This window comes from Aptenodytes patagonicus, chromosome 2 (genome assembly GCF_965638725.1).
Source record: "Aptenodytes patagonicus chromosome 2, bAptPat1.pri.cur, whole genome shotgun sequence".
NCBI lineage: Eukaryota > Metazoa > Chordata > Aves > Sphenisciformes > Spheniscidae > Aptenodytes > Aptenodytes patagonicus.
This window is the reverse complement of record NC_134950.1, coordinates 74,815,079-74,842,963: the sequence shown is the minus strand read 5'-3', so window position 1 is coordinate 74,842,963 and position 27,885 is coordinate 74,815,079. Positions and strand designations below refer to the sequence as shown.

Below are 27,885 nucleotides of genomic sequence, written 5' to 3'. Positions count from 1 at the left end.
CTTATGAAATCTGAAACACTAAATTAAGACATTTTTAAAACTTACAGGACTTTTACACTGTACTTATGATGCTCCTGCTTCTCATTCCACGAAGTTACCCACCTCTGATTTAGAGCTTCTTCACTGGCAATGTTTTTAAAGGGATGCATTTTGAGTTTGGGAAATTGTTTCTGAACTAATACATAACCTCATTTTCACCCAACCCCCACAAAAACCAAAGCTAGTTTGCTAAGATAAACTAAACTAAAATCCAAAACATGATCCAAACCATCAAGCACTTGTAACAGAGCAGAAGGCTGCAAACAGTATTTCGGTGGGCTAACGTGCAGTATCAGACAACCACAAATGGTACTTCAGAAACAGTATAAAAGCAGGAGGGACCACAGAGGATCTAAGGAGCAAGAAAATGTATCAATTACAAATTATGACACTGTCACCCATCCCATCCTCTTCACTGACTGTACCAAAGGAATAATCTTCTCATAAAACCACTAAGACAGCATTGTTGGTTTGTTTTTTTTTTTCTTTTTTTTTTTTTTTTTTTAAAAGTCATTTGGGCACACTTCAGTATCTTTCTGATAAATGTACCATGAAATCCACTTTGACCTCATCAGATTTGCAGGGCTATCTAAAAAGAGGGGTCAGTGAAAGACAGTTATATATTTAGATGCTTTATCTGATAGTAATCCCACATCAACTCATCCTATGTATATTTAAAGTAGCAACATAATACTGCTATTTGTTAACATTTCCCCTGCTTTGTGTATGAAAACTCTTGTGTACTGCTGCAGAAATTACAGAGATAACACGGACTAAAGCAACTTGGAATAGCAAATCTAAAATGGCCATAGCAGCCAAATATAATTCCACACAACTTTTGCATGAGTCTAGGTTTAATTTGCTTTACAGGACAGTTGGCCAAACAATGACATTTATCATAAAAATATTTTCTCCATTAAGCAAATCTCATTTTTCTTTCCAAAAGACAATTCAATGTATACTCTGAGCGTTCAGTGGCTCATTTTCAAGATCAGCCCATACAGATTTCTCTTAACAAAACAAAGCAATTCAGTTAAAAAATGCAGACCAATGTAATGACATAGTCATATTGCTTTTGGATATGTTAACTTTAAAAACCATGCCAATTTAGCTATTTTTCTTTAGGTTTTATTAGAAAAAAGCAGCAGATCAACATTACAATTCAGAGTCTAATCTAAATATGCACTTGACAATGAAGCACATCTGAATATGAAGTGAAAAAGGACTCCAGAAAACCTTCAGTTTTGCCGATCTCCTGCTACCCAAATCATGTATCTTTTCTTCTGGCTTTCTGATGACCGAAATCAAACAAGGAACAAAAGATTTATTGCTATGAAAACAAAACCATAGTACAGTAGTATGAGTCTTGGGCGCTAAGCATATTCCGTCAAGTTAACTTACTAATTTCAAAGTGTACTTAAATCTTTTGTTTGGCCATGAAAGTCCATAAGCTGACTGACCCAAGTATAAACTGAAACGGCAGGTCTGGACAAAAAAAAAAAGTTAGACAGCATGTTAACCTCCAGTTTTCAGACAGTAATAGAAAGATACAATTCCAGCAACCAAGAAATTAAAATAAAAAAAATGAAAAAAGTTGATCTGACATTCAAGAGCTAAGTTTATTCTTATGCTCATTTTGTTTGTGCCCAAAATTATTTTAGACCCACCAGGAAAAAAAAAAGTATTTATGGACTATCACACAACTGAAAAAGAGAAACAATTGCCTTTTGACTTGGTTATTTTCCCCCACTGAGGTATAAAATCTACATATAAATTTGATACTTCACTATAACAAATTGTACTTTTCATAGTTCTGATTTAGTTTCCATTAAACCCTGTTTACTTTTTGTTTTTAAACCACAGAATTCTTATTTCATGTTACAGAATCTGGTTTCCAGCTCTCTCTCTCTCATTTATTTGTGGATCTATATTTAGTAGTCTGGTTACCACTGCTAACCAGGAAAAAAAATTCTTGGAACTTTCTCCTTTACAACAGCACTTTCAGCAGAGGTTACTGATGTGCAAGCAAACTATGACGATATGCAGCTCTTCAGAGAGACTATTTCATTGATTATGTTTCCACTGTCCAAACGTTCTCTAAATTATTTGCTGGAAGAAACTCTTTTGATCTTGTAAACATCATCAGTGGGCGCAGTTTCACTAGTATGTGTGGTAGTTTCACATCCTTGTACAGGAAGGCTGGTTCACAGCTGCTGAGAAACTGCAGGAGTTCTAACAGCTGATGAACTGTGGATTCTGCCGAGCAGAAGTTTCTTCTGTTGCTACTTAACAGTGTAGCCAAAGTATCAGCCGAGGTAGCCCAGTCAATCCTTGCTTTTCTTTAGAACCTCTCAGAATATTTCTGGAAGGGTGACATTGCGAAGCAGCCATTGCTGGGAGCGGCTGCCATTGCAGTCTCTGATGCTGGGTACCTGGCTGTCCTCTTCGGTGGCTTTGTCCAGGCACTGGTTACTGTTCACATGCAACAGGGTTAGTTTCTTGAAGACAAAATAAAAAGAAATTAGTTCTACAAAAATCACCAGGCATAAGCTAACCAAAAAGTTTCTAGTGGCCATTAAAATTCTTCCATAGGTAAGTAACTAAACAAGACCCCTTGGTTACTGACTCCAGATTCCAATCCTAAAGAATACTGAAATACGCTATTTGATGTTGTAAATACTAAAAACATTGCTTCATGAAAAACAGAACACTCTGAACTTTTAAATCACGTTCTTTATCAAGCAATATCCACCATTCTTTAAATAGGACTATACAGCTAGGGATCTTTGAGGAGTTAGAAATTAAAGTTTGGTAAGATCTACAACTTCAATTATTAGTTATAATAGTAGTTTTGATCAGATCAGAACGAACACACTGAATAGGTATTCAAAAGTACGCTTTTTTCTCACTTGGGGACACAAACCTGACCTTACACTACGTTCTTTTAAAAAAAGATGTGTACAAATTCACATACGCATATATCTTTTCCAATACCTACTAATCTTACTTATGCAATCTTCCTTACACCACTCCGTCTACCTCAGCACTATACTCATGGAGAAGAGATCTTCAGAAGTTGCATTTCTTGCCACTGTACTACGGATACTCATCAGTGCATCAACTTGTCTATGGTACTGACTGGCATACTATCAGTATTTCTTCTCTCACTCAGCAGCACAACCAGGATGCTGGACTGCCTGAAAAGTGGCAGAACAGGCAGGCCTTATGTGCACAAGCAGCAAAGGGTAAAAAAAAAAAAACAAACCCAACCCACCAACCAACAACCCCGAGCACATCGATTTCCTGCACTCATACAGCAGCTGGAGAATGAAGAAGGGAGTTTGAACAGACTTAAGTAGACAAATAACTAACACAAAGCTTCCCCCACCCACCCTTTCTTTTTCCTTCCTGGTAGACATTAAGGGAAAGGGGCTTCTTATATGCCTCCTGAACAGAGACGGAAAAAAAACTACAGAGAAATCACCCAACTATGTGGGCAGGAGTTCTTGCTAAGTATTCTCTAACTTATTTTTGTGCTTTATTAGACAACTTTCAGTAAAGTTCTGAAGATTATACCTAGATTTTCCATTGACAGAATGAAGAGAAAACACACGTACAACCAAACTTATGGCTGAGGATCGACACAGGCAAAGTCTGTTTTAGTCTGTGGCAATCATTGCAAGACAGAGTATTGCAATCAGGTGTCTAAAGATGCAACGTTCTTACCATTGATAAGGTAGAAACAAAATAAAAAGCACTTGCTGTTTGGTGAATCACTGCACGTAGTAATACTACTCATCTTATTTACTGAAGTCAGGTAAACTAGCTACATAAAAAACAAGAATGAATGGTTCCCAAGACTCAAATTTAATCATTTCAATTAACATTTAATCCTGAAAGCCTTCAACAGCTTTCTTCAGTCTCCTATCAGCAGTTGCGAGCAATGTGCAGAAATCCTAGTAGAGATCCACTGTCTTCCACATTAACTGCCATCCTAATCAAAAAATCATCATTCATATGTATTTCCTTTCAGTCTTAAAGGCTGTAGGTTTCATTAACACCTCAGCTACTAAAATCTATAGTAAGTCTATTTAGTTAGAAATACCCACCTTTTTTTTTTTTTTTAAATCAGTGAAATGACTTTTTAGTAGCTAAATATCTACATGTTCTCTTTATAAGTCATATCATGATTATACTGGCAAGATTCCTCCTCCACAATTTGTCTTGCAACTTTCTTTTGCAATAACTCATTTTAGATTAACAAGCTTGAGAACTATTTTTTTTCTAACTAGCCATGCCATAAGTTAGAGTTCTTCACTACACTGCTCAATCACAAAATTGTTTTTAGAGCTTGCAAATCAAATTATTGATGAATGGATCAACGGTCAATGATTTCTAGATCTGGCAGTTCAACATATGAACTTCAAAATAAATTTGAATATTATGTACAAGAAAGAGAATGATTAAAATAAAGCTGTTTTAAGCATCTCTACCTTAAACATACCACGATTAGAAATGTAAACTCTTCCTTATAATTTTGGGATGCTGATTTTTTAATTAGAAAAGTATTTCCTTGTAACCTTGTGCAAGATAAGATACCAGCTGCTGAATTTGTCACAAGATCATTAGCATTATCTTTTACTGGTCCAGTAAAACAGACTGGAAATTACCTGGAATACTTTTCCATTGTTGATCTCATCATAACACAACACTACACTAGCAGACTACCTTTCTCCAGAAGATCCAAAAGCACATTGAAAATACTCTTCTAAAAGTTCCCCCAAAACTCACCAGGTAATTAAATCAATACAGATGCCCATTGAGTGACTATACCATGGATTAATAACAGAGGGAACATAATCCTGACTTTGTTTCCTGTTTTGACTGTCAAATAGTGGTCCCAACCTGGAATATGTTGCTCTGTAGGCTCACGTAAAAACCCAAGTTGACTTGTGTCATTAAAATGAGACATTAGAAGACTTACCACTGGATCATATTCCCAAAGCTGATTTCCTTTTAGATGGTGGCACTTGAGCATCGTTACTGGGCCATTAAGTTTTGATACATCTAAACACAAATCATCTGTTCGAATTTCTTTGTTGGCAGTATATGAGAAAACCTAGACAGAAAAAGAATGAGAGGAACTGAAAAAAAAAGTTCAACTAAAAGATTCCTGGGGCAGGGGAAAGGGGGAACATTTCTGCATTGCTTCATTACTATCCACCAAAACTTTTTTTTTTTCCTTTTCCCTTCAGCATGCATAGAAAGATTTTTTTTTTGGGGGGGGGGGAATAAATATAAACACTATATGAACAAGCTCTTCAGTCAAAATTGACATTTTTTTTGAATTGCAGACTGCTTCCTGCATAGAAACAGGAGGATCCCCAACACAGGTGATCTCTGTGTATTGGAAAACAATTCATCAATAATTATTAACAAAGTAGAACAAAAAAACAGATGTAAAATAAATTCCAGAACTGACACCCAGAAAAATGTACATTAAAAACAGCATTTCAGGTACAGGCATGGTTTTTTTAAAGTAAGCATGCCAATTCATGACGTCTAACCAGAAGACAGTTCCAGAGAACCTACAGGAGGTGAAGTCTAGCTTATAGTGGTTTCCTCCTCCCCTCATTTCATTTTTTACTTGAAAGTTAATCTAAAACCTATTGCAATCTGGCCTCAAAAACCTACAAATGACAAGCCACCAACGAATCTTCTCATGCATTTCCTCTTACAGGCATCTTTTCAATGAGCATTTCCTAAAGTTTACAACTGAAGTATATTTTAAAGATAACTACTGAAAGAATTGAAGAATTGTCCTGATGAGAAGTAGTGTTCCAAATAATTCAATACATTAAGATCATTTAAAAAAAAAAAAATTGTCACCTGATTGCCACCCATTCCATGGCAGTTAAAGATTCCAACTTTCTCATTTTCTTTTCTTGCCATGTTATCCAGACATTGATTTGTCTCCACATTTCTTATCTGGGAATGAAAAAGAGCACGTCGCCAAAGGTTGTTATTTTTAGAAGAGAACTAGGTCCATATCAAACCACACCGGCACCAGTTCTCTCTGCTATACACCAGAGGTTATGTGAATGAAATGTAAAACATCGGAACCGTACTACAATGAGAGGCCACTGTCCAAGACTCAAACTCCCAAGCAAATGTTCAAGCTACCAGGTTACAGAACCACGTTTGTTTCTTTGCTTTCTTTTGGGGATCTTTCCATCTTGGGGACTTTTTGCTCAAAGACTCAGCTACAACAGAATGGACACAACTGAGTCTCCAGCCCAAAACTTTTAGAGTTTTTAAAGCACTCTCCTAGGCACGGTGGGTTTAATTCCCTTTGAAATCACAGGTGACTGGGTTCAATTTCCTCACTTCTTGAGTTACAGCCTTAATCCCTGTATTACTATATAGTAAGCAGGCATGAATATCAAGTCTCCTGATAGTCATGCAGCAGCACGAATGCCTGCTCCATTTTGTTAAAAGCATTTATTTTAAAAACAAACAGCACAAAATCACCCTACAACAGGCTCAATATTTGGCTCAACATCACTTGTAGGGGAGAGTAGGTGCTTACTTATTTAGGTCGGCATCATCTGTCCTACCTCTACAGTCACTTAAACTTTTAAAGAAGAAATAGAGAAATGCCCAGCAAAGCTTAGGGATCACTGAAATTTGCTGGTCACTGGCAAGGGTTCTGGGGGTAAAGTTCAGAGCAGTTTTCAGGCAAAGTCTTTGTTTGACCTCGTCTAGTTTTTTAAGCAAAACTCTGCTCGTACTCTACATAGAGAACATTATACAGAAAGTTATCCGTAACTATACATTTCTGAAGGAATATTTCTAAAGCCCTTCTATGTGTGACATTTAGTACTGTAGTAAAAAAGGGAAAACATTCAAATTACAGTACTGTACACCAAAGTTCAGTTTTCTGCCCCGCTGAGAAGCCAGATGTATCATTTTACAGATGACAGGAACGCAGGTGCAAAATACTTGAACTTTGCTGGAGATAACCTGTTTGCACTATCAGTTCAGAATACAAACACCTTACTGCACAATGTACTTTACATAGGGTAGATAAATGTGTAGGATAAAATCTTACCTCTCCCAGAGAAAAGTAATGGCGTGGAATTTGGGAATCAGGATAAACATTCTCCAGGTACCAGGAGAAAGGCTTGCACTGGAGCTTGCGTCTTAGTCCAAGTCGTGACGATATGTCCCCATAATCAACTTTAGTAACTCCTGTAGAAACAAAGAAAGTTTTATTCAATGGCTGCTAATAAACATATATAATTCCACTTAATACAAAAATCATCAGTATAATACTCTGCTTGCATGAAAGACTTTCTCTTTAGAAAGTCATCTCTACACAAAGAAATGATTTTTTTTTAATATAGCATTATGCTGTTTATATTCTCAGAGAGTACACGTCAGTCACTACCTGTGACTTCTTTCTCCAGATAATTATACAAAAGATGGAATCGCTACCTCTATGCTACACATGGTAATTTCTTACGTGTGGTTTGTGAAACAATTTGAATGCAGTTGCTTACTAAGTTACCAGAGGAGAAAGGCTGAAACCGTTATAGTCACTATTGCCATTCTACCCCCAGTGACAACTGGGGTGCATATCTATGCAGCATAACATAGCAGTCTCCTTTTGTGGAGCAAGCAGAATTCCATTTTAATTTGACTCTGTAAGCCAGGTACCACCTGCTGGACCCTTCATCATCTATCTAACTGCACAAAGAAACAGTCAGAAAGCAGCCTTCATACAGGGAACTAATCCTTTAATAATTCAGTATTTGTTCAATATAACTGCAGCATTTGCAGGAAGTACATTCACCATCAGGACTGCTATCATTTTTTGTGGTATTTTGTTTGCCTTTTCTCCTTTGCTCCTCATTTATCGAAGTGCTCATTCTTCCTGTATCTTCCCACTCCTTTATGGTTGTTTTAATTCCTTCTGAAAATTAATTTGTGCAAGTCCCATCTTCAGATGGGTTGAGGAAGGTATGCATGACCAGTAGATATTTTTGCCTCACCAGAATTAAGCACTATTGACATTAATATTCCAATAGTATTAATTAATTAAGGGTAGGATAATTTCTAGTTTTCAGGCATCACGTTCTTTTTGTATTTTCCACACTACACTCCATACCACACAGGCCAAAAGTAATACATTACAAAAAAACCCAAACCAAACAAAAACCCAAACCAAAAAAAGAACAAAAACAAGTCCTAGCAATTTAAATTCCCCTCATGGACCACAAATATGGCTCAACTGGCCACCACACTATAGACCTCCAGCTGCATACATTTGTCAGAAATCCCTCCACTTAGAGGACTGTGAATTACCTCTAAAGTTGTTGACCTTTTGAAACAGTTTGAGATATTTCTAAGTTGGCATACTGTGTTATTAAATCGACCTGCCAGCAGATGGTGTATTTCTACTCAATTAAGACAGATAACTGCATAATTTCAGCTAAATGTTTGTAAATATCAATAAAAACATTAGTAATTTCAATATTCCAGAAAGAAAAAATGCTAGCCAGGCTTTTAGGCTTTTAAAAAAACCAAACCAAACAAACAAAAACAACAAAAAACCACAAACACTAAAGACTTTTTAACAAAGATGCCAGAGAACTATACTGGCAAGGGAATGAAAGGAAAGCTTGTTTTCTAATGCAGTTTTGAATAGTGTGAATGAAATTTAAAAATCTCTTAGAACAGAATCCCAGAAACCTTCAGTCTGGCCTTTCCAGTCACAAAATAAATCCAAAACCAAAAAACACAAGACCAAAAAAACCCCCCAAACACTGCCATGTCTTCACCAAAGCAAGTATTTGCTCTACACCAAAAGGAGCATTCTCTCAAAAGATGATGAAGAAGAAAAAGACTGTACCAACCACAGCTAAGTATGGAGTTCTTCATTTTTCAGTGATGAAAAAGCAGCTGATGGATGAAAGAGTTATCATGCCATCCTCACAAAAACCTTACGATACTCAAAACTCATTCATCAGAGTTTGCTACACTGACCTTCAAGAAAACAACACTGTTAAGGCTTTGTCACATCACTGAATGGCAGTAAGAATTAAAGTCACAACCATGAAGAATTAAAGGCAAATTGATGCTTAATAGCATACAATTGTACTGTTTCTTAAGGTAGTTTTAAATGTCACCATGTAGAAAGAAAAGTGCCACCTGATTTTCCCTCCATTACAATGAAATAAAAGGTGTGTATTATATTCCATTTAACCATTTTTAGTCCGGTACCTTATCTATATTACTCAAAACTAGCGTGAGTGTTCCTATACATTTGTACTATACAGTGAAGCAGCAGTTACTTATGGGTAACGGTTCTTTTGGGGAAAAAAAATTGAAACAAACTAGGAAAACTGCAAAATATAAAAGCGTATCAAAAATTAAGTACATGTCTAAATCACTATTCCCTCCACAGACCGGTAAAATTTATATACACACACAACAGTGACATATACCTTCCAGTGTTTTTGTACTTTAAATGCTCGGCTTAAAAAAAAAAAAAAACAAACCAAAAAACAAACTGCAAAACAAGAATTAGATCAAGTCTTCCTCCCAGGACACAATTATGCCAGACTCTACAGGTATGTGCATCGTGAGAAAGACAATCATGTCCACTAGTTGTTCTTTCAAATATTTGGGTTTAGTTCATTAAAAAAAAAATAAAAAAAATCAGAAATAGTATTTAACAGTACTTGCTACTGTTGTCTTTACTTGACCATGCCATATATATTTCCTCCCCTCCCCAACCCCCTCCCCCAAACCCCAGTTACACTAGAAGCCTGGACCTCCCTGATGATTCTATTTGTCACACAGCTTGCTGCTTGCTGTGGGACAATTGCATGCTCTTTGTCACACATATGCTTAAAGATGTACTCAAAAATATTGATAAGGCAAAAAAACCCCACATCACATCATCCAATCACACCATCACCAGTTCTTTTCTACAAATGTAAGATTCATCTCACCACTTGCTTGTGCTGTCACTATTCTTGAAGAAGTCTGGTATGCAGTACCAGACTACTCTGATTAGTAATATATAATGGTCTTTCCTTACACCTTTACAAAAACATACATATAATGATGTCTATCAGTAGAACACTACTTCTGCACTTTAATTTTCTTTGCCACCTTATATTTAAGCTTCCTATCAGCTGTGTTGCAACAGTTCTGCCATTCTCAAAATTTCAAGAGCTGAAGACTTGCTTGCCAAGTTCAATGTGTGGCAATATGTTTATGCTAAACTGCTTTGAAAAAAAAAAGCATGATGTTTTCGTCATGATTATAAATTGCTCAATCATTAGCAAAAGCACAGCATGAAAACTCTTTCATCTAAAACTAGTCTTCTGTTAAAAATTATAGAACTTGTTTTTATTTAGTATTATGAAACTCAATAAGCAATTATCATTTAAAACCAATTTGAATAGCTACATTATTTGCATTCCTAATTAACGTTAATAGGGAATACTAGCTGAAAACAAGAACACGTGGAATCACTCAGAACATATTTTGAACACAGGCTTAGCTACATGGCAAACTGTGGACTCAGTTCCTTCTCTGTCCTCCCTATCAACCATAAATAAAAACGTTATCCATTTCAGTCTTCATACTGAACCTTGACTTACTGTGCTTGCTTAGAGAGAAGTGCATGCAGCGATTAGAAACTAGGCCTACTGATCCAGTTTTCAGGATAACATGTCTGTCTATGTCTAGATGGCTCTTGCTCAGGTAATTCTGCAATGCTGTCTTTTCAGGCCTTCTGCCTGTCCACTTAGCCCCAGTGCAACAGAAAATACCTTCTGCGGCAAACTTTTGGTCAAGAATAAAATTAATTTCCATACGAGCTAGACAAGGCTCTACCCAAGCTCATCGGAGCTGCTGTTTGGGATGCCTTCAGCTCACCAGCTGGGATGCGAGAGGCTGCTGAATGACAAGGATGCACGCTGGACAAGGAGCAGGGAGGCGCATGTAGGAGCTGGAACTCAGACTCACATGCAGCACAGGGAAACCACACGGTCTGAAAATATCCATGCTTCACCTTTAGATTAAGGATACCAACAAATTCTACAACTGTCAGTTTATCATTAATAAGTAGTTAGGAGAAGGTTAGGGGGAGGTAGCTGCGGTAAACCAGGCTAATGATTTGCAGCTGCTGCTGCGGAAAGGGGCAGCTTTCCCTTGCTCAGCTTTGGATTCCTGCTGCACCTCCTGTGCTGACACAGGTGCTAACTTAACCAGTAGAGCGCCAGCCCACAGGGCAACTAATCCTGACAAGTTCAGCAAGTCAAATCGGTTGACATATATGAACAACCAACAAGTGAAGGGAGGTGAAGCCCTATCACCTGCCATGAAAAGCAAGGCACTCTCCTCACAGCAAGCTGTTAGACTGACATCGCCATCTCATGAAGCCTCACCTTGGACTATCCAGTCCTCGTATTTTAGATTGGAGAAAGTGATGAAAGGCCAACACTAGAAATCACAAAGAAGTGGCAGAGTCTGCAGAACAAGCCGACCAGAGCCAGGAATCAGACTATTCACCTGCACATACTGGATCCGTTTTCTGAAAACCTAAGAGGAAATGGCCTGGAAAACAGCGCCCTGCTGTAACGCATGACTGTGAGGAAAACTGTCGGCTAATGAGAAAAGACTACAGCTAGTGCTACTGCTGCCGTGGAGGATAGCTGTTGAGTGCAATAAGATAGGCTTGATTTTGGCTGAGCAGCAGCTGCTGCAACCCCTTCCTGCCCAACCTCCATCTGTACCTAACCACTTCTAAGCAGAGAGATGGCTTCTAAAATGCATGAAAGCTTAAAACAGACAAGTAACAATTTCTACCAGGCTGTACTTATTAAAGAAAAAAGGATTACGGGCTTACTTTTCAAGAGGGCAGCCTTCCATTTAACTACACTACATCAATAATAAAAAGTCTCTTGAGTTCCTATCATTCAAACAGTAAGCCTTTTTTTTTCCCAGACAACACAGATTACTTGAAGTGGGGAAGCTACCTGAGAATCTTAGGTTTGCTTTCCTGGACCAATCCCTCTGTGATTCACTATCTTAAGGGAGCAGAAGAGAAAGGATATAAAGGAGGAAACAAATTTATTGTTAGCTAGGCTCGATGATGCCTGTCAGTATATTACCTCCTTCAAAATCCAATTTTCTCATCCATGTCAACTAATGAGGAAAAAAAACCTGGGTACACAGAGGATTGCTTGTTTTTCTTGCTCATCTACACACAGGCTTAGCAAACCAGCATCAGCTTAAAAATTCTCACCTCACTCCTTGCAAAAACTCGTGACACTGTCACGGTAATATTGAAAGTACACATTGTACTAGCAAAGAGTTTCACAGGCTGCATACTGTACTCTGCCAGAGGGTCACTACACCATCATTCTGCAAGAACTAAACATTTAAATTTTTATATTAGAAGGATACCTGGAAAAGCAGGGTATGGCTAAATGAGCCAATGCAGCAGAGATTCACTGAGTTCCTGAGACAACTATTGGCCAGAAAGGCTTACTGAAATTTACACTGATGTTATTTGCTGTCAACAGGTAAAATCAGGGTCTGCAACACTCGGGTAAGATTGGAGATACTAGAATAACAACAGTAAGGTGTTTGTGAACTTCCCAAAATAGTAATCCTTTCTAGTTAATACCTACTGGCTCCCACAACTTACATGGATTTGGGGGGTGAGAGGCATGAGTGGCACTGAGTACATTTATGTATTCATTCTCTAAACAATAGGTATTATATCATAGCTAAGAATGAACCACAGTACTAACCACTCTCTTCACAGCCCCAGGCAACAAACCAATTTCAGAATAACGCAACTTATTCAGGTACTATATGATCCTATTCTCGAAACACTTGGAAATTCTAGTATCAAACTTTAGTGCAGTGTCAGTACGGATATGGGTACACAAATGAGATCATGTGCCAGTCAGCAGGTGCAGATGCACTAAGAGGAGCTCGGAGAGCACACACTCCTATCCACCGATCATTCAGGCTATTAACATACAAGCTATGCAGTCATGCATCTTTTGAAAGGAAAGAAAATATACAGTGCAGTTATAGATAATTGCTTAAGTTACTTTCACCATTTCAAAATTTTTACTGTATGCTATTTTAAATTAAATTCTTTCATCCCTTTTCTCCAACAGGAGAATGCATGCATATTCCACAATACTGCAAAGCTATGAAAGAAAGTCCTATCAAAACAACAATCCTACAAAATTCAGTGTAACTCCTTTTGTAGCTACAGTTACCACATGAAATGGAAGGACTATAGAGATTATATATGACATAACAGACCCTTATCATGGTGTTCAGTAACTTGCATTTGTTTTTAAGAATTAGGTTATTTTTATAGTTAGGTGTTCCAGCTACTTAGTACATTTTAAAACCTAGCTTGACATGTATGCATAAAACCAATCTTAACCAAAAACAATTGCACCTATTTATATACAACTTTTCTGAATGATATATCTATATGTGTCATGTTTGAACCCATAACGCTTCATTAACAACAACACAGGGCAGTAACCATAAGCTGTTAGCTTCTGATTTCACCTAACAAGCTTTGAGTAGTAGCACAAATTTTTTTTTTAATTAAAAAAATCCTACACAGTCTTATTTGAATAATGCGTTCTCTTAAGACAAAAAACCACCATAAATCCGCACAGTCACTTGTTCTCACAAGTATTCTTGAAACCTGCAATCTAAAATTTGACACTGTTCAGACTCATACTACCTTGTATTATAGCTTTTAAATTTCACTACTAACGCAGGTTTAATAAGCAAGTCATAAGGAAATACTAGTTTTAAAGATATGTCTTTGGAAAAGCAGATGTGGCATATAGAACTACCACTTACTATTTAAAGTCGAATGTCTCTAATGTCTCAAGTATTTACAGAGGATGTCTATTGCTACCCAAAGTTTGTCTCTCTCTGGTTTTTTAAACAACAAAAAAAAAAATCCTGTAGCTGAAAGTAATAATGCAGTATTTCCCAGGCTTCCTTTCTTTTCCTGATTTTTTTTTCCCAGAAAGTTTGAGTTCATAGGAAATTTGCTCTCATATTTTACATCCTCTTGTTTTGTTAACATCCATTTTAAGAAACATAATAAATATCATCACAGTGAAGTATATTGGCAACTTGCACCTATACTCTGAATAGTGAAGTGCAAACTTCAAAAACCAAGCCAGAAGACATTAACTTTTGCCACTCCTGCTACAGGGTTTCACTTAAATCACTTCTGATCTATTCAACCTGGAACGCCTACAACACAGAAGCCAGAGGCCAAACTCCAGCACGTTACGAGATGTATTTGGATGGCTAGTTTTCAGCACTACGGTTCAGCTGTTTGACGTTCCATTAATTCTACTGCACAGGAAGCTCATTCATAAATCATGTGCATGTTTAAAAAAAAAAAAGAAAAGAAAAGATTTCAGGGCACATCTCTGGCTAACAAAATTATTTTTTAATTAAGACCTTTCATTTTGTACATCTTACGTGAGCTTTGTCTTACGAACTTCAAAGCAATAACATTTTCATTTAAATAACTCATGTTCTTTCCCAGTAGTAATAACATTTTAATTCTTAATAGGTATTTCTCATAACCAAAGACCTGCTCACCTGGGGAAATGATATAAAAAAAGTTTTTGAATTCATCCATCCAGACTTCTGCAAGCCGCCTGTTATTTTTGTTGATTATCTGCCCTGTACCTCCTGGAAAAGTGTATGGTGTTGCTTTTCTGAACACATGCCCGACATGTGAACAAGTTACAATTTCCAAAGTGCCACCACACTGCCAGATCTGAAAGTGATAGAACAATTATTGCATAGCTTCAAGTCGTTAAAAAAAGTTTAAAAATGTTAATCACTTGCTTCTGTTCAAGTTAGAGAAACAATATTAGTTGAGGTCTAGAACAAATACATACTGCATGGAAGAGAAATGTATGCCTGTTTCCTGCTCAACAGATAAAGATGCTCACAAGCCTGACTAAGGTAGCATAAGAAAGAGTACATCAGGCCTCACAGCAATAATGCATCAACAAGAGACTACTTTAGAGAACTGGGCAAGCTGACAGCGAAGGAAGGAAAAGGCTCACATGAATCACAGGGAAGTAACAGGTGGTGATCTGTCCAAGAAAGTCCACTATAAAATAGAATCTCCATGTAGAAAACCCCATTCACTTCCCAAGTGAGGTTTCTGAAAATATTTTCAATTTTATTTTGGACCTCTAAAAATGGCAGATTCAGAAAGCTGAACTACTTCAGAAGTATCCACTTATATACTCTGAGCTAATAAGTAAACCAAAAGGAAATAGTGTTATTTGGTAGGAATGAAAGCGAGTACAGTGCTTGTTAGGTCCATATCCAAATGAACACATGCAATCATTAAGTTAGAAAACAGCAAGAAGAGAGAGTTTGTAACAGAGGTGCTCACATTTCACTGATAAATTAAACCATACACTGATGACATCAGCCTTAACTTACGCTCCCCGATTAGCTTTTCTAACTGAACTCCTTTTAACACACATGCATTCATTCTTCAGAATGACCATCCCAATCTTTTAATCACAAGGCTCTGCCAACTATTCACCATGCACTTTTCACTGACAGATACAGTCTTTGCGTATCTCCATTGGAGGAACTTGACAGGAGGCGAACTGCTAACTGCAGCAGGAGAGGACACTGACGCAGCAGGCAGCAGATCTGTGTTTTACAGAACTCAAGATGCACTATCCTGAGTAATAGCACACTGAAAAGAGAAGAGTTTTACCTACCCTGAAAGAAATTTCTAAGTTTTCTCCACCCCAAATATCCATTCCAGCATCATATGTTCCAATTTCCTGAAAGTAATCTCTGTCTATTGAAAAGAGACCTCCTGCCATTGTAGGTGTCCTGGGGGGACAGGGGGAGACGACAAAAAAAAAAAGCATTAGGCACTATGAAAACATATACTTAAATACATTTCACACTTACACTGACAAAATGGCTTTTTATTTCCCAAGTTCCTAACATGTTCCTTCTCAGTAGGTAGGCTTCCATCCAAATTCAGTTACCATTGATGTACTTGCAAGCTCAAAATTTTCCAGAGATGGAACCAGTTAGTGACAGTTCTCCTTATTTTCTCACTTCAAATTGGAGTCCGGATAGAGAAACAGCCCCTAGAAAGCTGCTGCTATTCCTGAGAAAGATTTCTGCCTCCAATGCTGGTAACTCATAAAAAAAGAAACCAGTTTCTTACCGGAAATTTATACTTCTGGCAACTGTTCTTGGAAGAATTATGGGAGGCCATGAAGTGGCCTGCTTGCTTTCACTATTAGTGCTTCATACAAGAAAATTGTACAGTCAGGGTTACATCCAGGTTTTCTTTACAAATTCCTTATCGGTAGAAAAAATAAAACTGTGCTAATTTCTCCTAACTTTAGCAACATCTCCCAAATTTCCATTTTTTTTAGTCAGCAAATACACAATAGGTAAATTATATATTAGGCTAACAATATAACTTTGTAGTTCAAGTATACAAATCATTTACACTTCTAGCATAAATGATTTTCTATCACTAGTCATTTTCCTGAAGCACTTTGGGCTTTTTCTGAAAGACACATAAAATACAAGCTGGGTCACAATCTAACTAAAAATTTATGTGGCTTTTTTCCCCTGGAAAGGAAACTTGGGGGGGGGGGGGGCAGGAGGGGGATGTGGGGCGGGGGGGGCGGGGCGGGGCAGAAATACAATTAGCCATATCCTGAGAAGACTTCTGGATTTCTTAAATGAAAAACAAACAAAAAAGAGTAAAGGCCATATCCTCAACTTTATGGTAAGTAAATATTGCCTACTTTTCAGAACAGTAAGGCCAGAAAAATGTAAGTTTGCAGTTGCTAAAAAGTACACGTTACACACAAGTTATCTGTTTCTCATTGCCTTTGTCATAACAGCTACATGACGTGCAAGTATAAATTCACCTTCCACCCATGCACTTTGAAGAAGTTTATATATGTATGCACACACACAAATACATACACACATCCCCACCAAAAATCTATTCATCTTCTCAAAATATTGTTTACTTTGTTAGAAAAGATAAAAATAAGGTTCACTAAAAACAATAAAAATAAGCTTCAATAAAAACCTGTGCATCAGTATAAAAACTAGTTAAAAGCTAGCAATTCACCAGTAATTGACATAAAACTTAAAAATATTTCTAAAGCGACAAGCTGATTGCTTCCTTCATTGCTACCAAAAGTTATGAACAACTAATCCATTTAAAAACTTTTATGCTGTTCCTTCAACCAGACAAAAATGATACTACAACACAATTCATTAAGTACTTACAAGATTAACCTAGAAAGGATATGTGTAAACATCAGGTGAACATTTTAACGAATTTAATAATTTCTCATTACCTAACAGGAAGGGTTCGATCTCCTTTCCGTCGATCCATCTCTCTCTGAGGAACAGGATACCAACGAAAATTCAACTTCCAGTTGAATCCACCGTAGGTCATGTCGGAACCTGCCATATATTCGAAGGTGTCATCGCTAATTACGTCAATGATGGGACACACTACTGTTCTCCTAGAAAAAGAAAAAGAACCAAAACCTATTAATTAAAGTGTCAAAAAAGGTAGGGTTTTTTTCTTTTTAATTTTGTTTTTAACACATACGGTTTAAATTTTTGTAATGTCATCTCTTAACAATGGTACTCAATAGATTATTACCATGAAACATATTCAAATTCTGTCTTTATAATTAAAGTTAATTCATCTAAAGGAAAATGTGTTTTTCTGGTACAATTTTGGCAATACTAGCTTTTTTTTAAATAGTATTTGCATTATTACCAGTAATAAATATTCTTCCCTCTGCAGATGGAAAAACTGATCACAGCTTTCTCAGTGCTACACAGTGACTGTATATAAAGTAAGAGTTTCTAATTTCTAGTTAAGTGGTCAAAGTAACTTGCATGTTTTGAAATTAAAACTTGGTCATTAGCTCTGGGGAAGTATTCTTATATGCCCTCAGGACTAAGAAATTATAGTCACTGTTAACAAAGTATAACTACTGCATCAAAGTCAACAGAAAGAGGAGGAAGTCTCCCTGTCCTCTGTCCTGACATTATTAAGACATACTCACAGAACTAATTCTAATAATCTTAAAGACACTTAAGTAACCATCCTCAAGCAGGCTTCCTCTCTCGGAAAGCTCTCTAAAAAGATTTGGGGGTGGCAACTAAATTTAAAGGACTGACTTTGTTACAATTTATGCAAATGGCTCAACTATGTATCGTAGTCTCACAAAAAGCATATTAATGGTAACTCAAAGGTTAGTATTATGTCTTAGCACAGTTCTGAACAAAGATTCTCTATTACTTGCAGCTTTTTCATCATGTAATGCTATATTTTGTAATGTTAAATTTTAAAAGTGATTTTTATCTATAACCATAAGAACAAAACAGAGATCTGTAACACCATACTTAATATCTACTCTAATATGCTATTTACTAACAGACTAGTGTGCATCTACAGTTACTGCTCAGATGTACGAGTGTTTTAAAGCAGACCATTCTCTCACTTGTTTTTGTTGTTCCCCTCCCAATACAATTTCCTTCACACTACCATGGATATAAGTGTTGCAAGTATTGACTTATGATAGAAATATAAAGCTATGTTACTGCAGTGTAGATCAGTATGATCCCAGTAACTATGCTAACTTTAGAAAATACACCCCAGAAGACCAAGTCACAGCACAGAATGCCACAATACAAATGCGTTACGAAATGAAGAAATCACAATGAGAACCTGGAAACAGTAAACCTGACAGTTCTTGCTCACAGTGTTGGTGTTACATGAGATCAGGGCTCCATTTCTTCCTCAAGAATATCTTCCCAAATTCATGAAGGAATGGGCCAGGCTGCAGACGGAAGACCTCAAATTCCACTGCTCTCTCAACTCCATTCATGCTCAGGTCTCCTGCTATTTAACACATTATCCCATGCATCCCAATATAAGCTTCACTTTAAACCAAGTTTTACTTTTAAAAAGTTGTACTGAATTAGCCTTTTATCCTTACACGAATGAGAATTTATCTAGCCCTTCAGAGAGTAGATATTTGCTTGTAGGCTATATTGTAATACTTGGAACATTTCATAATAACCAAAAAAAACCAACACGGACCAACAGATGGATAATTACCTGTCAGCTTTGATCCTTGCCAGCAGAGGTTCAAGCCAGCCTACTGTACATTCACAATGAGCATCTAAGAAGGTGATGACCTGGCCTTTAGAAGCAGCAGCCCCCTTTAATCTGGCTCTAATTAATCCAGAACGCTGTTCCATTCGAATCACATGAACAGGTACTTTTAATTTTTTCACATAATTCTCCAGTGGTCTTTTCAAGAAGTCTGCAAAGAATGATCAAAACCATGGAAACTGTCAGTTACATAGTTCAGCTTTTTTTTTTCTTTTTTTTTTTTTAATGAAGAGACTTGAATTAAGAGACATTTCCTCATTTCTTTTCTATCCTTTTCCTACATTCTCAGCTAGTTTCCTCTGCTGCTTGTTCTACACTTCACAATATGTCTTTCCACATCTCCATGTGTTTCACTCGCTAGAGCAGGAAGTTCTTCCTCCTCTTCATTTCTTCATTATGGGAAACACAAAAATGAAGAGAGTGTGGAATGTTTACACAGAAACCAGATGGGATAGGCAAGTTTTTATTATGGAGTAGATGTGACTCTTACTTTCAAAAAACATATGCGTAAGTGTTCTTGGACATAACACTTCTCTACCAAGAAAATACAGAAAATGATCCGACTAGCTGAATGTAATGAATTACCTCCTACAGGAATGTAACTTACAGATAATTTCTTTGCAAGCAGTTTAAAACATGACCAAATCCATTTTTCAATTGTGCTTTCTCTAGATTTTTCTGGCTAATATTTTTTCTATTAAATTATCACTATAACACCTAAAAAAAAAATAAAGACAAAATCAGCTATACATAAATGAATATCTGTAACACCAACAAACCTCAGCTTAGCTGAGGAACAAATTATTCAAAATAGAACAGCCATAACTGACTACCATATGCCTAGAGGCTCAAAATTACTTGCACTACAAAGAGCTGCCAAATTAACAAATTTCCCATTGCCAGGCAGAGTTTTTGTCCATCATGAAAAATTAGACTATGATGGATGATGCCAAAGGAAGAACAAAGAATTGAGGGAGAATGCAATTGGCAGTCACAGAAACAGACTTCTGCAATTCTCACAGATTTCAAATCTGTAAACAAGGCAAAATAGTCTTATAACACAGCTACGGAATATATTAAATTATACATTCAAAGCACACGGGAGTTGTACTTCAACAGTGCAAAGCCTGTAGTAGGATTTAGCATAAGATAGTAAGAATAAGCATGACACTGGGGGCAGGGGGGGTGGGGGTGGTGGGGAAGCATGGCATGAACTCTTAGTGGCTGTTTTGTAAACCTCAAGAGGCAGAGCTGCCCTGAGGGTGATTACCATTCCTTACCACTGCTCCAGATGGGTGAGTTCTAATTGCCTCCTCATTTTTTTCTGTGCATTGTTGGACTGTCACTAAAACCCACAGAAATGAGTTCTGACACATCTTGAATGCTGAACTGTGCTAAAAGAGCCTAAGAGTTTGATAGATCTTAAATATTTGTCTTCAGAGAAACTCAAAGCAATTCTTATTTTGCATATTAACACAGACACAAATGAATAAATGTTTATTAGTACAAACATTTGTTTGTACATTTGTTTGTAAAGCCACTAATTTAAAAGTACTAGTGTCATGGTAATGTTTATAGTTTTAATGTATACGGCTTCCATGATACACATAAAGAGAATAAAACAGTGAGGCATTTCTCTCTATGCTAACCATCTCATGAGCAAGTCACACAAATCAAGATGTTCCTCTGCACATTTCAGGTGTAGTGCTGGTAAGCTTTTAAAGTAGTTCTAACCACTTAAAGCTGAATATGGGCTGTGACATTGGTCCTTGAATGCACAGTTACATTAACAGAATGGTAACATTCTGCCAGGAGGAGGAGAGAAAGATTTCAATAATACAACTGCAGCCATTCAAGAACTAGCGTAAAACAGAAAGTTACGCTACAGAAAGTCATGGTCAACATATTGCATATTAAAATCTTAAGTCCTACCTATATTTTCTCTGTAAAGTATTTCAAATTTCAACTTATCTTTTCAAGTACTTTTCAAATCTTTTTCTCTAAGAAACAATCAGAGATGTGTGCAGTGTTTTTGCTATGGAGGGAATAGGGTTAAGAACAGTCCTTCTCTCATGTTTAACCATGTCCATAAAAATATTCTTATGAACTACCACCCCGTTCAAAACTTCAGAAGGGAGTATTCCCAGAAACAAAACATTGTGCCAGACATTCAGTAACTGTGCCCTTAAAATATTACTAGAATTTCAGCAAAATAAGCAAAAAGGTAAAGCTTCATGTCTCATCCCTACAAAAGCATGGAAAGTAACTCAGGCATCAAGATTTCTGGTGTTCCTCTGCTACCAGCAGTTAGGGTTAAATGCTCAAATCTAAGCAGTGTATTTTCCCTTCAGAGCACTGTCTCTTAGAGCAATACATATCCCTCACAAACTGCTCCCTTAGTTCAAGTAGCAAGAGTCATCCATCCAGAAACTGGTAATATGCTTTTTTCTTTAAAGAAAAGAGTATTTGAATAGTCTTTTAATGCATGCAATACATTTTGGCCTACAAGAAATGTCAGAATCAAGCTGTAGAGATTATTTGCTATATAAACCTATTGGTCATATTTATAATAAATCCTATGTTAAACACTCAAATGAAAAGTTCTATGCATTACAGAGTCAGTTCTTTACGAGTGACCCAGGATGACAGCTGAGTAAAATTTTTAGCATTGCCTCATACACTTCAAACAGAGAGTGAGTTTTTAATAATATTTTAAAAAAACAAAACACAAATACTTCTACTTGGGAACAATAATAATTCATGTATTTTCAGAGGTATAACTTTAGTTTCATTTAACTCTTTCTGCTGGATATTCCTTTCAAACTTCTTCTGTATCAAAAGGGTGCATAATTTTACCTAGGACTATGGACAGTTTAATGAGCATCTTCTGTGGCAGTAGCAGAACTAAAAGCCGAAAAAGCAAATATATTCAGTTCAAGTCAAGCAAGTTCATAAGTTGAAAAATACTTTGCCAATTCTATTACTGAGTCACATTCATATGAAAATAAATGAAAAATTAAGTTTCAAACAATTTTTCTTTAATTAAACTACAATAAAACACAGATTTATCACATATAAGCATGCAAACAGTTTTAAGAAGTGTGAATACTTTTATAAGACATTATTGGCAGGAATTTAGTTTTGGTTACATTGCTTTGATCTGTATAACTAACTTCTGTGAGTGTATTCTACCCTGATGCAATCTGTCTACCATGCTTGGCCATTCAGTGCTGACCTAGTTTTAAGTACTGACTAATCCTGATTTCTCCTGTTAACTATTTTTTTTTTTTAAATAGTTACCAAAGACAAGTACTTAAAACATGCACTTCTGATCAGTAACTAGAGAACAATGTTACAGATATGTCTTGTTTCTCCAAAGCTTTTCTTTTTGGTGTAAGTAAGTGCGTGATATTATGCAAATTCATTCTTCTAAGAGCATGACACTAGCAGGTACAAAGCGTGCTTCAGGCAGACTAAATGCTTACTTTATTCCAATTAAATTGACTCTGATGCTAGAATTCAAAATACTCAGGCTGAACGTTTTCTTTTTCTTGAGAAGTCTGCTGTTTTAGTTCAACACAAACAGAATGCCTAAGTAGCATATGCTAAACCCTTCAAATTTTCAGGCATCATACCCTTCCATTTTGTTTAATGTAAAAGCATGCTTGCTGGAACCATAACAAGTTTTTAGAAAATAAAACAAACAAACAAAAAACTTTCAGTAATTGTTGAAAATAAATACAAATAAAAGGTCACAGATTTCAAAACTAAATATTGGAACAGGTTCAATAACAGCACCAAAAAAATCTGAAATGCTGTGTCTTTCAGCCTGGAATTAAGTTACCTTGCTTTTATTACCTAACCCAAACCCAGAAACAGAAAAGTTATCTAGAGAAAGCCACGTGCTTTTTTAACTGGACTATAATTCTACTTCATAATGAGGACATGGCTACTGCTATGTTAAAATTGATTTTTTTCTAAAACAGAAATTGAAGAGGCAAAACACAGGAAATATTATGTCTACTTTATTTTAGTATTAGCTTGCTCTTTATTTCTAGGCCATATTGAAAGCTGACTTGTCACCAATTTGAATTAGTGCCAAGGACCGTTTTGACAAATGAAACAGAGCACACTCGCAATAAACTTTGTTTTCCTAGCAAGAGTCTGTGCACAAAAGCTAAGGAACCAAAATAAATGTACTATCTCTGTTCCATTAAGGAAGCATATACCTGTACAATAACCTAGTATAGGCTCCCAGAATCCAAATATCAGCATCTGTGTTAAAAAGAAGATTGTTCCCTGGGAACACCACCAAGAGAGGTGAGCAGTTTCACACACATGAGAACTCAAAAAAATCTGGAATTTTTATATAAAGGTTGAAAAACTACAAGAAATTGTGGAGTGCAATTACAAATTCCCCACAAGTGAAAACAGTGAAAATTTGATCTTGTGTCTTTCTAAAAGCAAAAGTTAATCACACCTCTCATCTAATCTGGAAAACATTTATGTGGCAGCGTTGACCTCTGCATGGGCATTCCTCCTTTGCTGCCAGAGCGTAACTGTATTTAAGGCCTCTGTCCCGTCTTCCAAACTGCACTGAAATTGGCTGAAGCAGTTAAAGTAAGAAAGCAAAAGCAAGTGAGGGTGCCCAAGAGAGGTAAAGGAACACAGACTGATACAAGTGCAAACACAACCTGAGCTCATGAGCTATGCTTCCTTAGGAAAACAGGTTGGTCAGAGCTCAGTTAGCTGATATGATCTTTCTTTTAGTCTACTCAGCTACTCCACAACCAGCTGTACTCTAGACCTACATAGTCTGGAATAGGTCAGTTAATATGCTAAGGCATCATACACACATACAACCTGAAGGAGAAACTCATTATACTTTCTACCACGTTACATATGAAGTGCAAAAAATTCACTCCTAAAGTTCTTCAGCTACAAAAACTCCTGTTAACCATTGTAATGGTTACTAACTATCATAAAACCTCCTGTTAACCATTGTAATCCATGCACCATAATGCTACTTAGACCACATGATCTGAAATCCAGAGTCTGTCTTCATACATAGATCTTGTCTGGACAGCAGTCACCCATCTTACTCTGAAGTTGGAATTACCATAAGCAGCAGAAGATGGATTTTGCAGCACTGGAATCAGAAGCATCAGGCAGAGATGTCAGCATGCTGGGCGTAAAACCCTTCCATGACTAAAGCATGGGAATTCCTGCTGTTACAGATAACAGCCTACAACTGGTGGCTGCCAAGACTTTTTCCTAGTGGACTACTAGTTATTAGTCCCAGAGGAAAACTTTCAGTGTAGAAATATAGAAAAAAGGGTGATTCGATATAAAAATATAGAAATGTTTTAGATGAAAAAACGGTAATACCCTCTCATCTCCATTTACAAACAAAAGAAGAAAAAATATCCCTCAAGTTATACTTTATAACCCATACCACTGAGGAAGATTAAGCAAGGAACAAGCCAAATATCAACTATTAACCAAAATGAAATATCGAGTATTGTCTAGAAATAGTATTTTATTTTCTACTATATTGTAATTCACAGAAAATATGGAAAGAGTAAAGTCTAAATAAAGTTATTTTATTTTAAGGAAAAAAATCAGCTTCTAGTTTTGTCTATTAATTTCATTACACATGGAAAGTTTCATTCTGTAGCACAGAGTTTTCATCTGGAGCACTAGTTATTAAAAAGTGGAATCTCTTACAGCATAGACACTGAATTTCAGCTTCCCAAGAACTGAATAATCAAAATTAATCCCTCTGAGCACCAAGTTTAATGGTGGTACTGACAGTAAATTTGGATGTGTGTGAGGAACAGAGTTGCCTTTGCTATTATTCACCAGGTGATTCAAGTATTAAATGCCCTCAAGCTTTAGGAATGTGTTAAAATTCTAAATGTAAAATATGAAAGCTGTAATAGGACAAACCCACTGGCAAACACAAACTCTACACTGTCAACAGAAAGTAAACAGGCAGATAAACTTACACTAGTTTTCAGTGGAGAATGACCCATCTGTATTTCAAAACGGGCATTGCTCACTCTGCCCTCCTCTGCCCCAGCTACTGTGTTTTGCTGAGGAGAGCTAAGCTCGTAGAAAGTGAGTCTCAATTTTTGACGTAAAAAGTTAAGCAAGTTAAGGCATCAACGTTATCATTACCTCTTTCACTGGCATCATCGACGAGGACGATTTCTTCCAGCATGTGTCGTGGTGACCGGTTTATCACACTATGAACAGTTCGTAGAAGTGTGCTCCAAGCCTCATTGTGAAAAACAATGACAACACTTGTTGTGGGAAGGTTGTCTACATACACCTTCGTTTTACACCTATAAACAAAAATAAGGCATATATTTGTAAAGGTCAAGCCTTCAGTTAGAACTGCAATTCTGAGGTTTATTTCTGAGTATCAATACTAACATTCATGGTATAAACGCATTCAATTGTATGCAGAGTATGACAAAGGAGCAAACAGTGCAGAGATGTATATTTTTACCTAAAACACACCCTTTTACGTATACATCTATGTATTCCATCCTACCACTAAGGAAGGAGAACCTCAATTCAATAACCAATTCTAGAAATGAAAGAGACCTCCATACTGCTAACACACTGAGATGATAACAGATTATTTATTTCCACTACCCCTGTTTTGTGAAGAGTAGCATGTCCAGATACACTAATCCAAGCCCCTAATTTAGGCCTGCATTCCCTCAGAGGGCAATGGGGAAACGCTAGTAGCGTAATGGGGACAGAGGGGAAGGGAGAGAGAGACACAAGATAAGAAATGGCAAACAAACTAGGAAGCAATAAAAAGTATATATAGAACAAAACCGAATAATAACTAAAAGAGGTAAAGCATTCTGGACATAGTTGATGTTTGGAAAAAGCCAAGACTACATATATGCTACCTATAAAACCGGTGAGTTAAGTGTATTTCGTAATTTAATGTGTTTATCTTACACAAAGAGGGTTTTTTTTTCTCCTCATTGTATACATGTTGGAAGTGCTATAAAGGTTCATCAAATTAAAAGAGAATTATATTCACGTTCCAAAGTTAGCATGGAAGACCACAGGTTTAGCTCTCCTAACAGCATATAGAGGACATTTATGCAAAATATGACACACACTCCAAGTAACCCCACATGCAGCCAACATTTTACACTCCGCAATACTGTTTTAAAACAAGTGATATTTTCAGTATCTCCTAGAAAAATCAGTATGCTGTACATCAAGTACTCTTAACAATTCTGAAAATACAATTCTGCTCTAAAAAATAACCACGCACATTTAAGTGTTCTCTGCACAAATCTGTTCTTCCTGCATATTCAAAATCACACACAAACTTACATAAGATTTGATGGTACTAAATCCTTTAAGAATCAAAGCTAGAGAGATATATGCAGATCTCAAACACAAGGAAAACATTGAAGTGGAAGAAGAAACATATTCCATGGAGCTTCATTCCAACAAAAAAGCTTTTATTAGATCCCAAATTATGGAGTCAATTCAGTCTAATGTAACCTGATCTAAATGCTATTAAAATATGCTAACAAGTATTTGTGACTACCACGTTAACAGCAGTGGCCCTGTCTGAGGGCTTGAGCAGTACGTAGTCCATATCCTCTACCCTAAACGTATAAAAACAATACCGAAGGAAAAACCTGCCAATACAGGATCATGGTGTCAGCATCTATCCCCACCCTTTTTTCCCCCCTTTGGAAAAACCGGTGACACCAGAAACACCAGCCAAAACTGGGCTCCCAGCATGAATATTTTACTTGCTGGATAACTTGGTTAGCCAGAGCTCTTCTAAGTGAGAGAAGCTCTTTTAACACGTAGGCGTTTCAGCTCTGAGGTGGTGACAAAAGCCCAATGTGCACCGAGATCCCAGAAAAGATCAGTAAGTCCAGGTACAATTGAAGAAATATCTGGAAGAGCTTCTGTGGAATCATGTTTCATTTCTGAGAATTGAAGCAGTAGGATCAGGCACTATCTGTCTTCAATATTATACTTACTTATTACACAATTATGGCCAAATTTAATTATTCACCACACTGAAGTGAACATCATAAACTGTTCAGGGAAAGCAGCCATATATCTGTATGTTTTCTGATTTAATTCATATATAAAACAAACTTGCAAAGCATGCCAACTGATAAAGTTATTTCTGTGGTATCACTTGAAAAATAAAACACCTTTTAACAAAAATGCTATGAATTTTAGATGACAAATTGAATCATAAGCCAAATAATTTTTCCCCCATGTTTGTCACTTGTTCAGCCTATTTTGCTACTTTAAAACCAAATTCTCAGTGTTTTATTCCTTCTGCTGCACCACGCCCTAGACCAGAAAAGTGTCTGATTGTAGACCTTCAGCTACAGTAGCAATACAAATCCACCAATTGTTCCTCTACTTTTTGGCAGAATATTTGTAAAAAGGTGAGAGAAGCCTCTTAGCAGTTCTCTGTGAAAAGCAATAGCAATGTGTCATTCACCAGGAATATCTTGCTGGGGTGG

At 36.7% G+C, this 27,885-nt stretch overlaps 1 protein-coding gene across 2 annotated transcripts in view; it reads right to left on the bottom strand.

The window, feature by feature from the left end:
• Positions 1-875: 875 nt before the first annotated feature.
• Positions 876-27,885, bottom strand: part of GALNT1 (polypeptide N-acetylgalactosaminyltransferase 1) — a 91,144-nt gene continuing 64,134 nt past the window's right edge. For both annotated transcript variants that reach the window (XM_076330238.1, XM_076330239.1), the window contains exons 5-13: positions 25,529-25,695; positions 19,292-19,499; positions 17,508-17,678; positions 15,882-15,999; positions 14,728-14,908; positions 7,151-7,290; positions 5,929-6,027; positions 5,024-5,158; positions 876-2,537 (exon numbers count right to left, since the gene is read on the bottom strand). In XM_076330238.1, the coding sequence (XP_076186353.1) occupies positions 2,391-2,537; positions 5,024-5,158; positions 5,929-6,027; positions 7,151-7,290; positions 14,728-14,908; positions 15,882-15,999; positions 17,508-17,678; positions 19,292-19,499; positions 25,529-25,695 (1,366 nt within the window). In that variant the 3' untranslated portion in view covers positions 876-2,390. The remainder of the gene's footprint in view (positions 2,538-5,023; positions 5,159-5,928; positions 6,028-7,150; positions 7,291-14,727; positions 14,909-15,881; positions 16,000-17,507; positions 17,679-19,291; positions 19,500-25,528; positions 25,696-27,885) is intronic.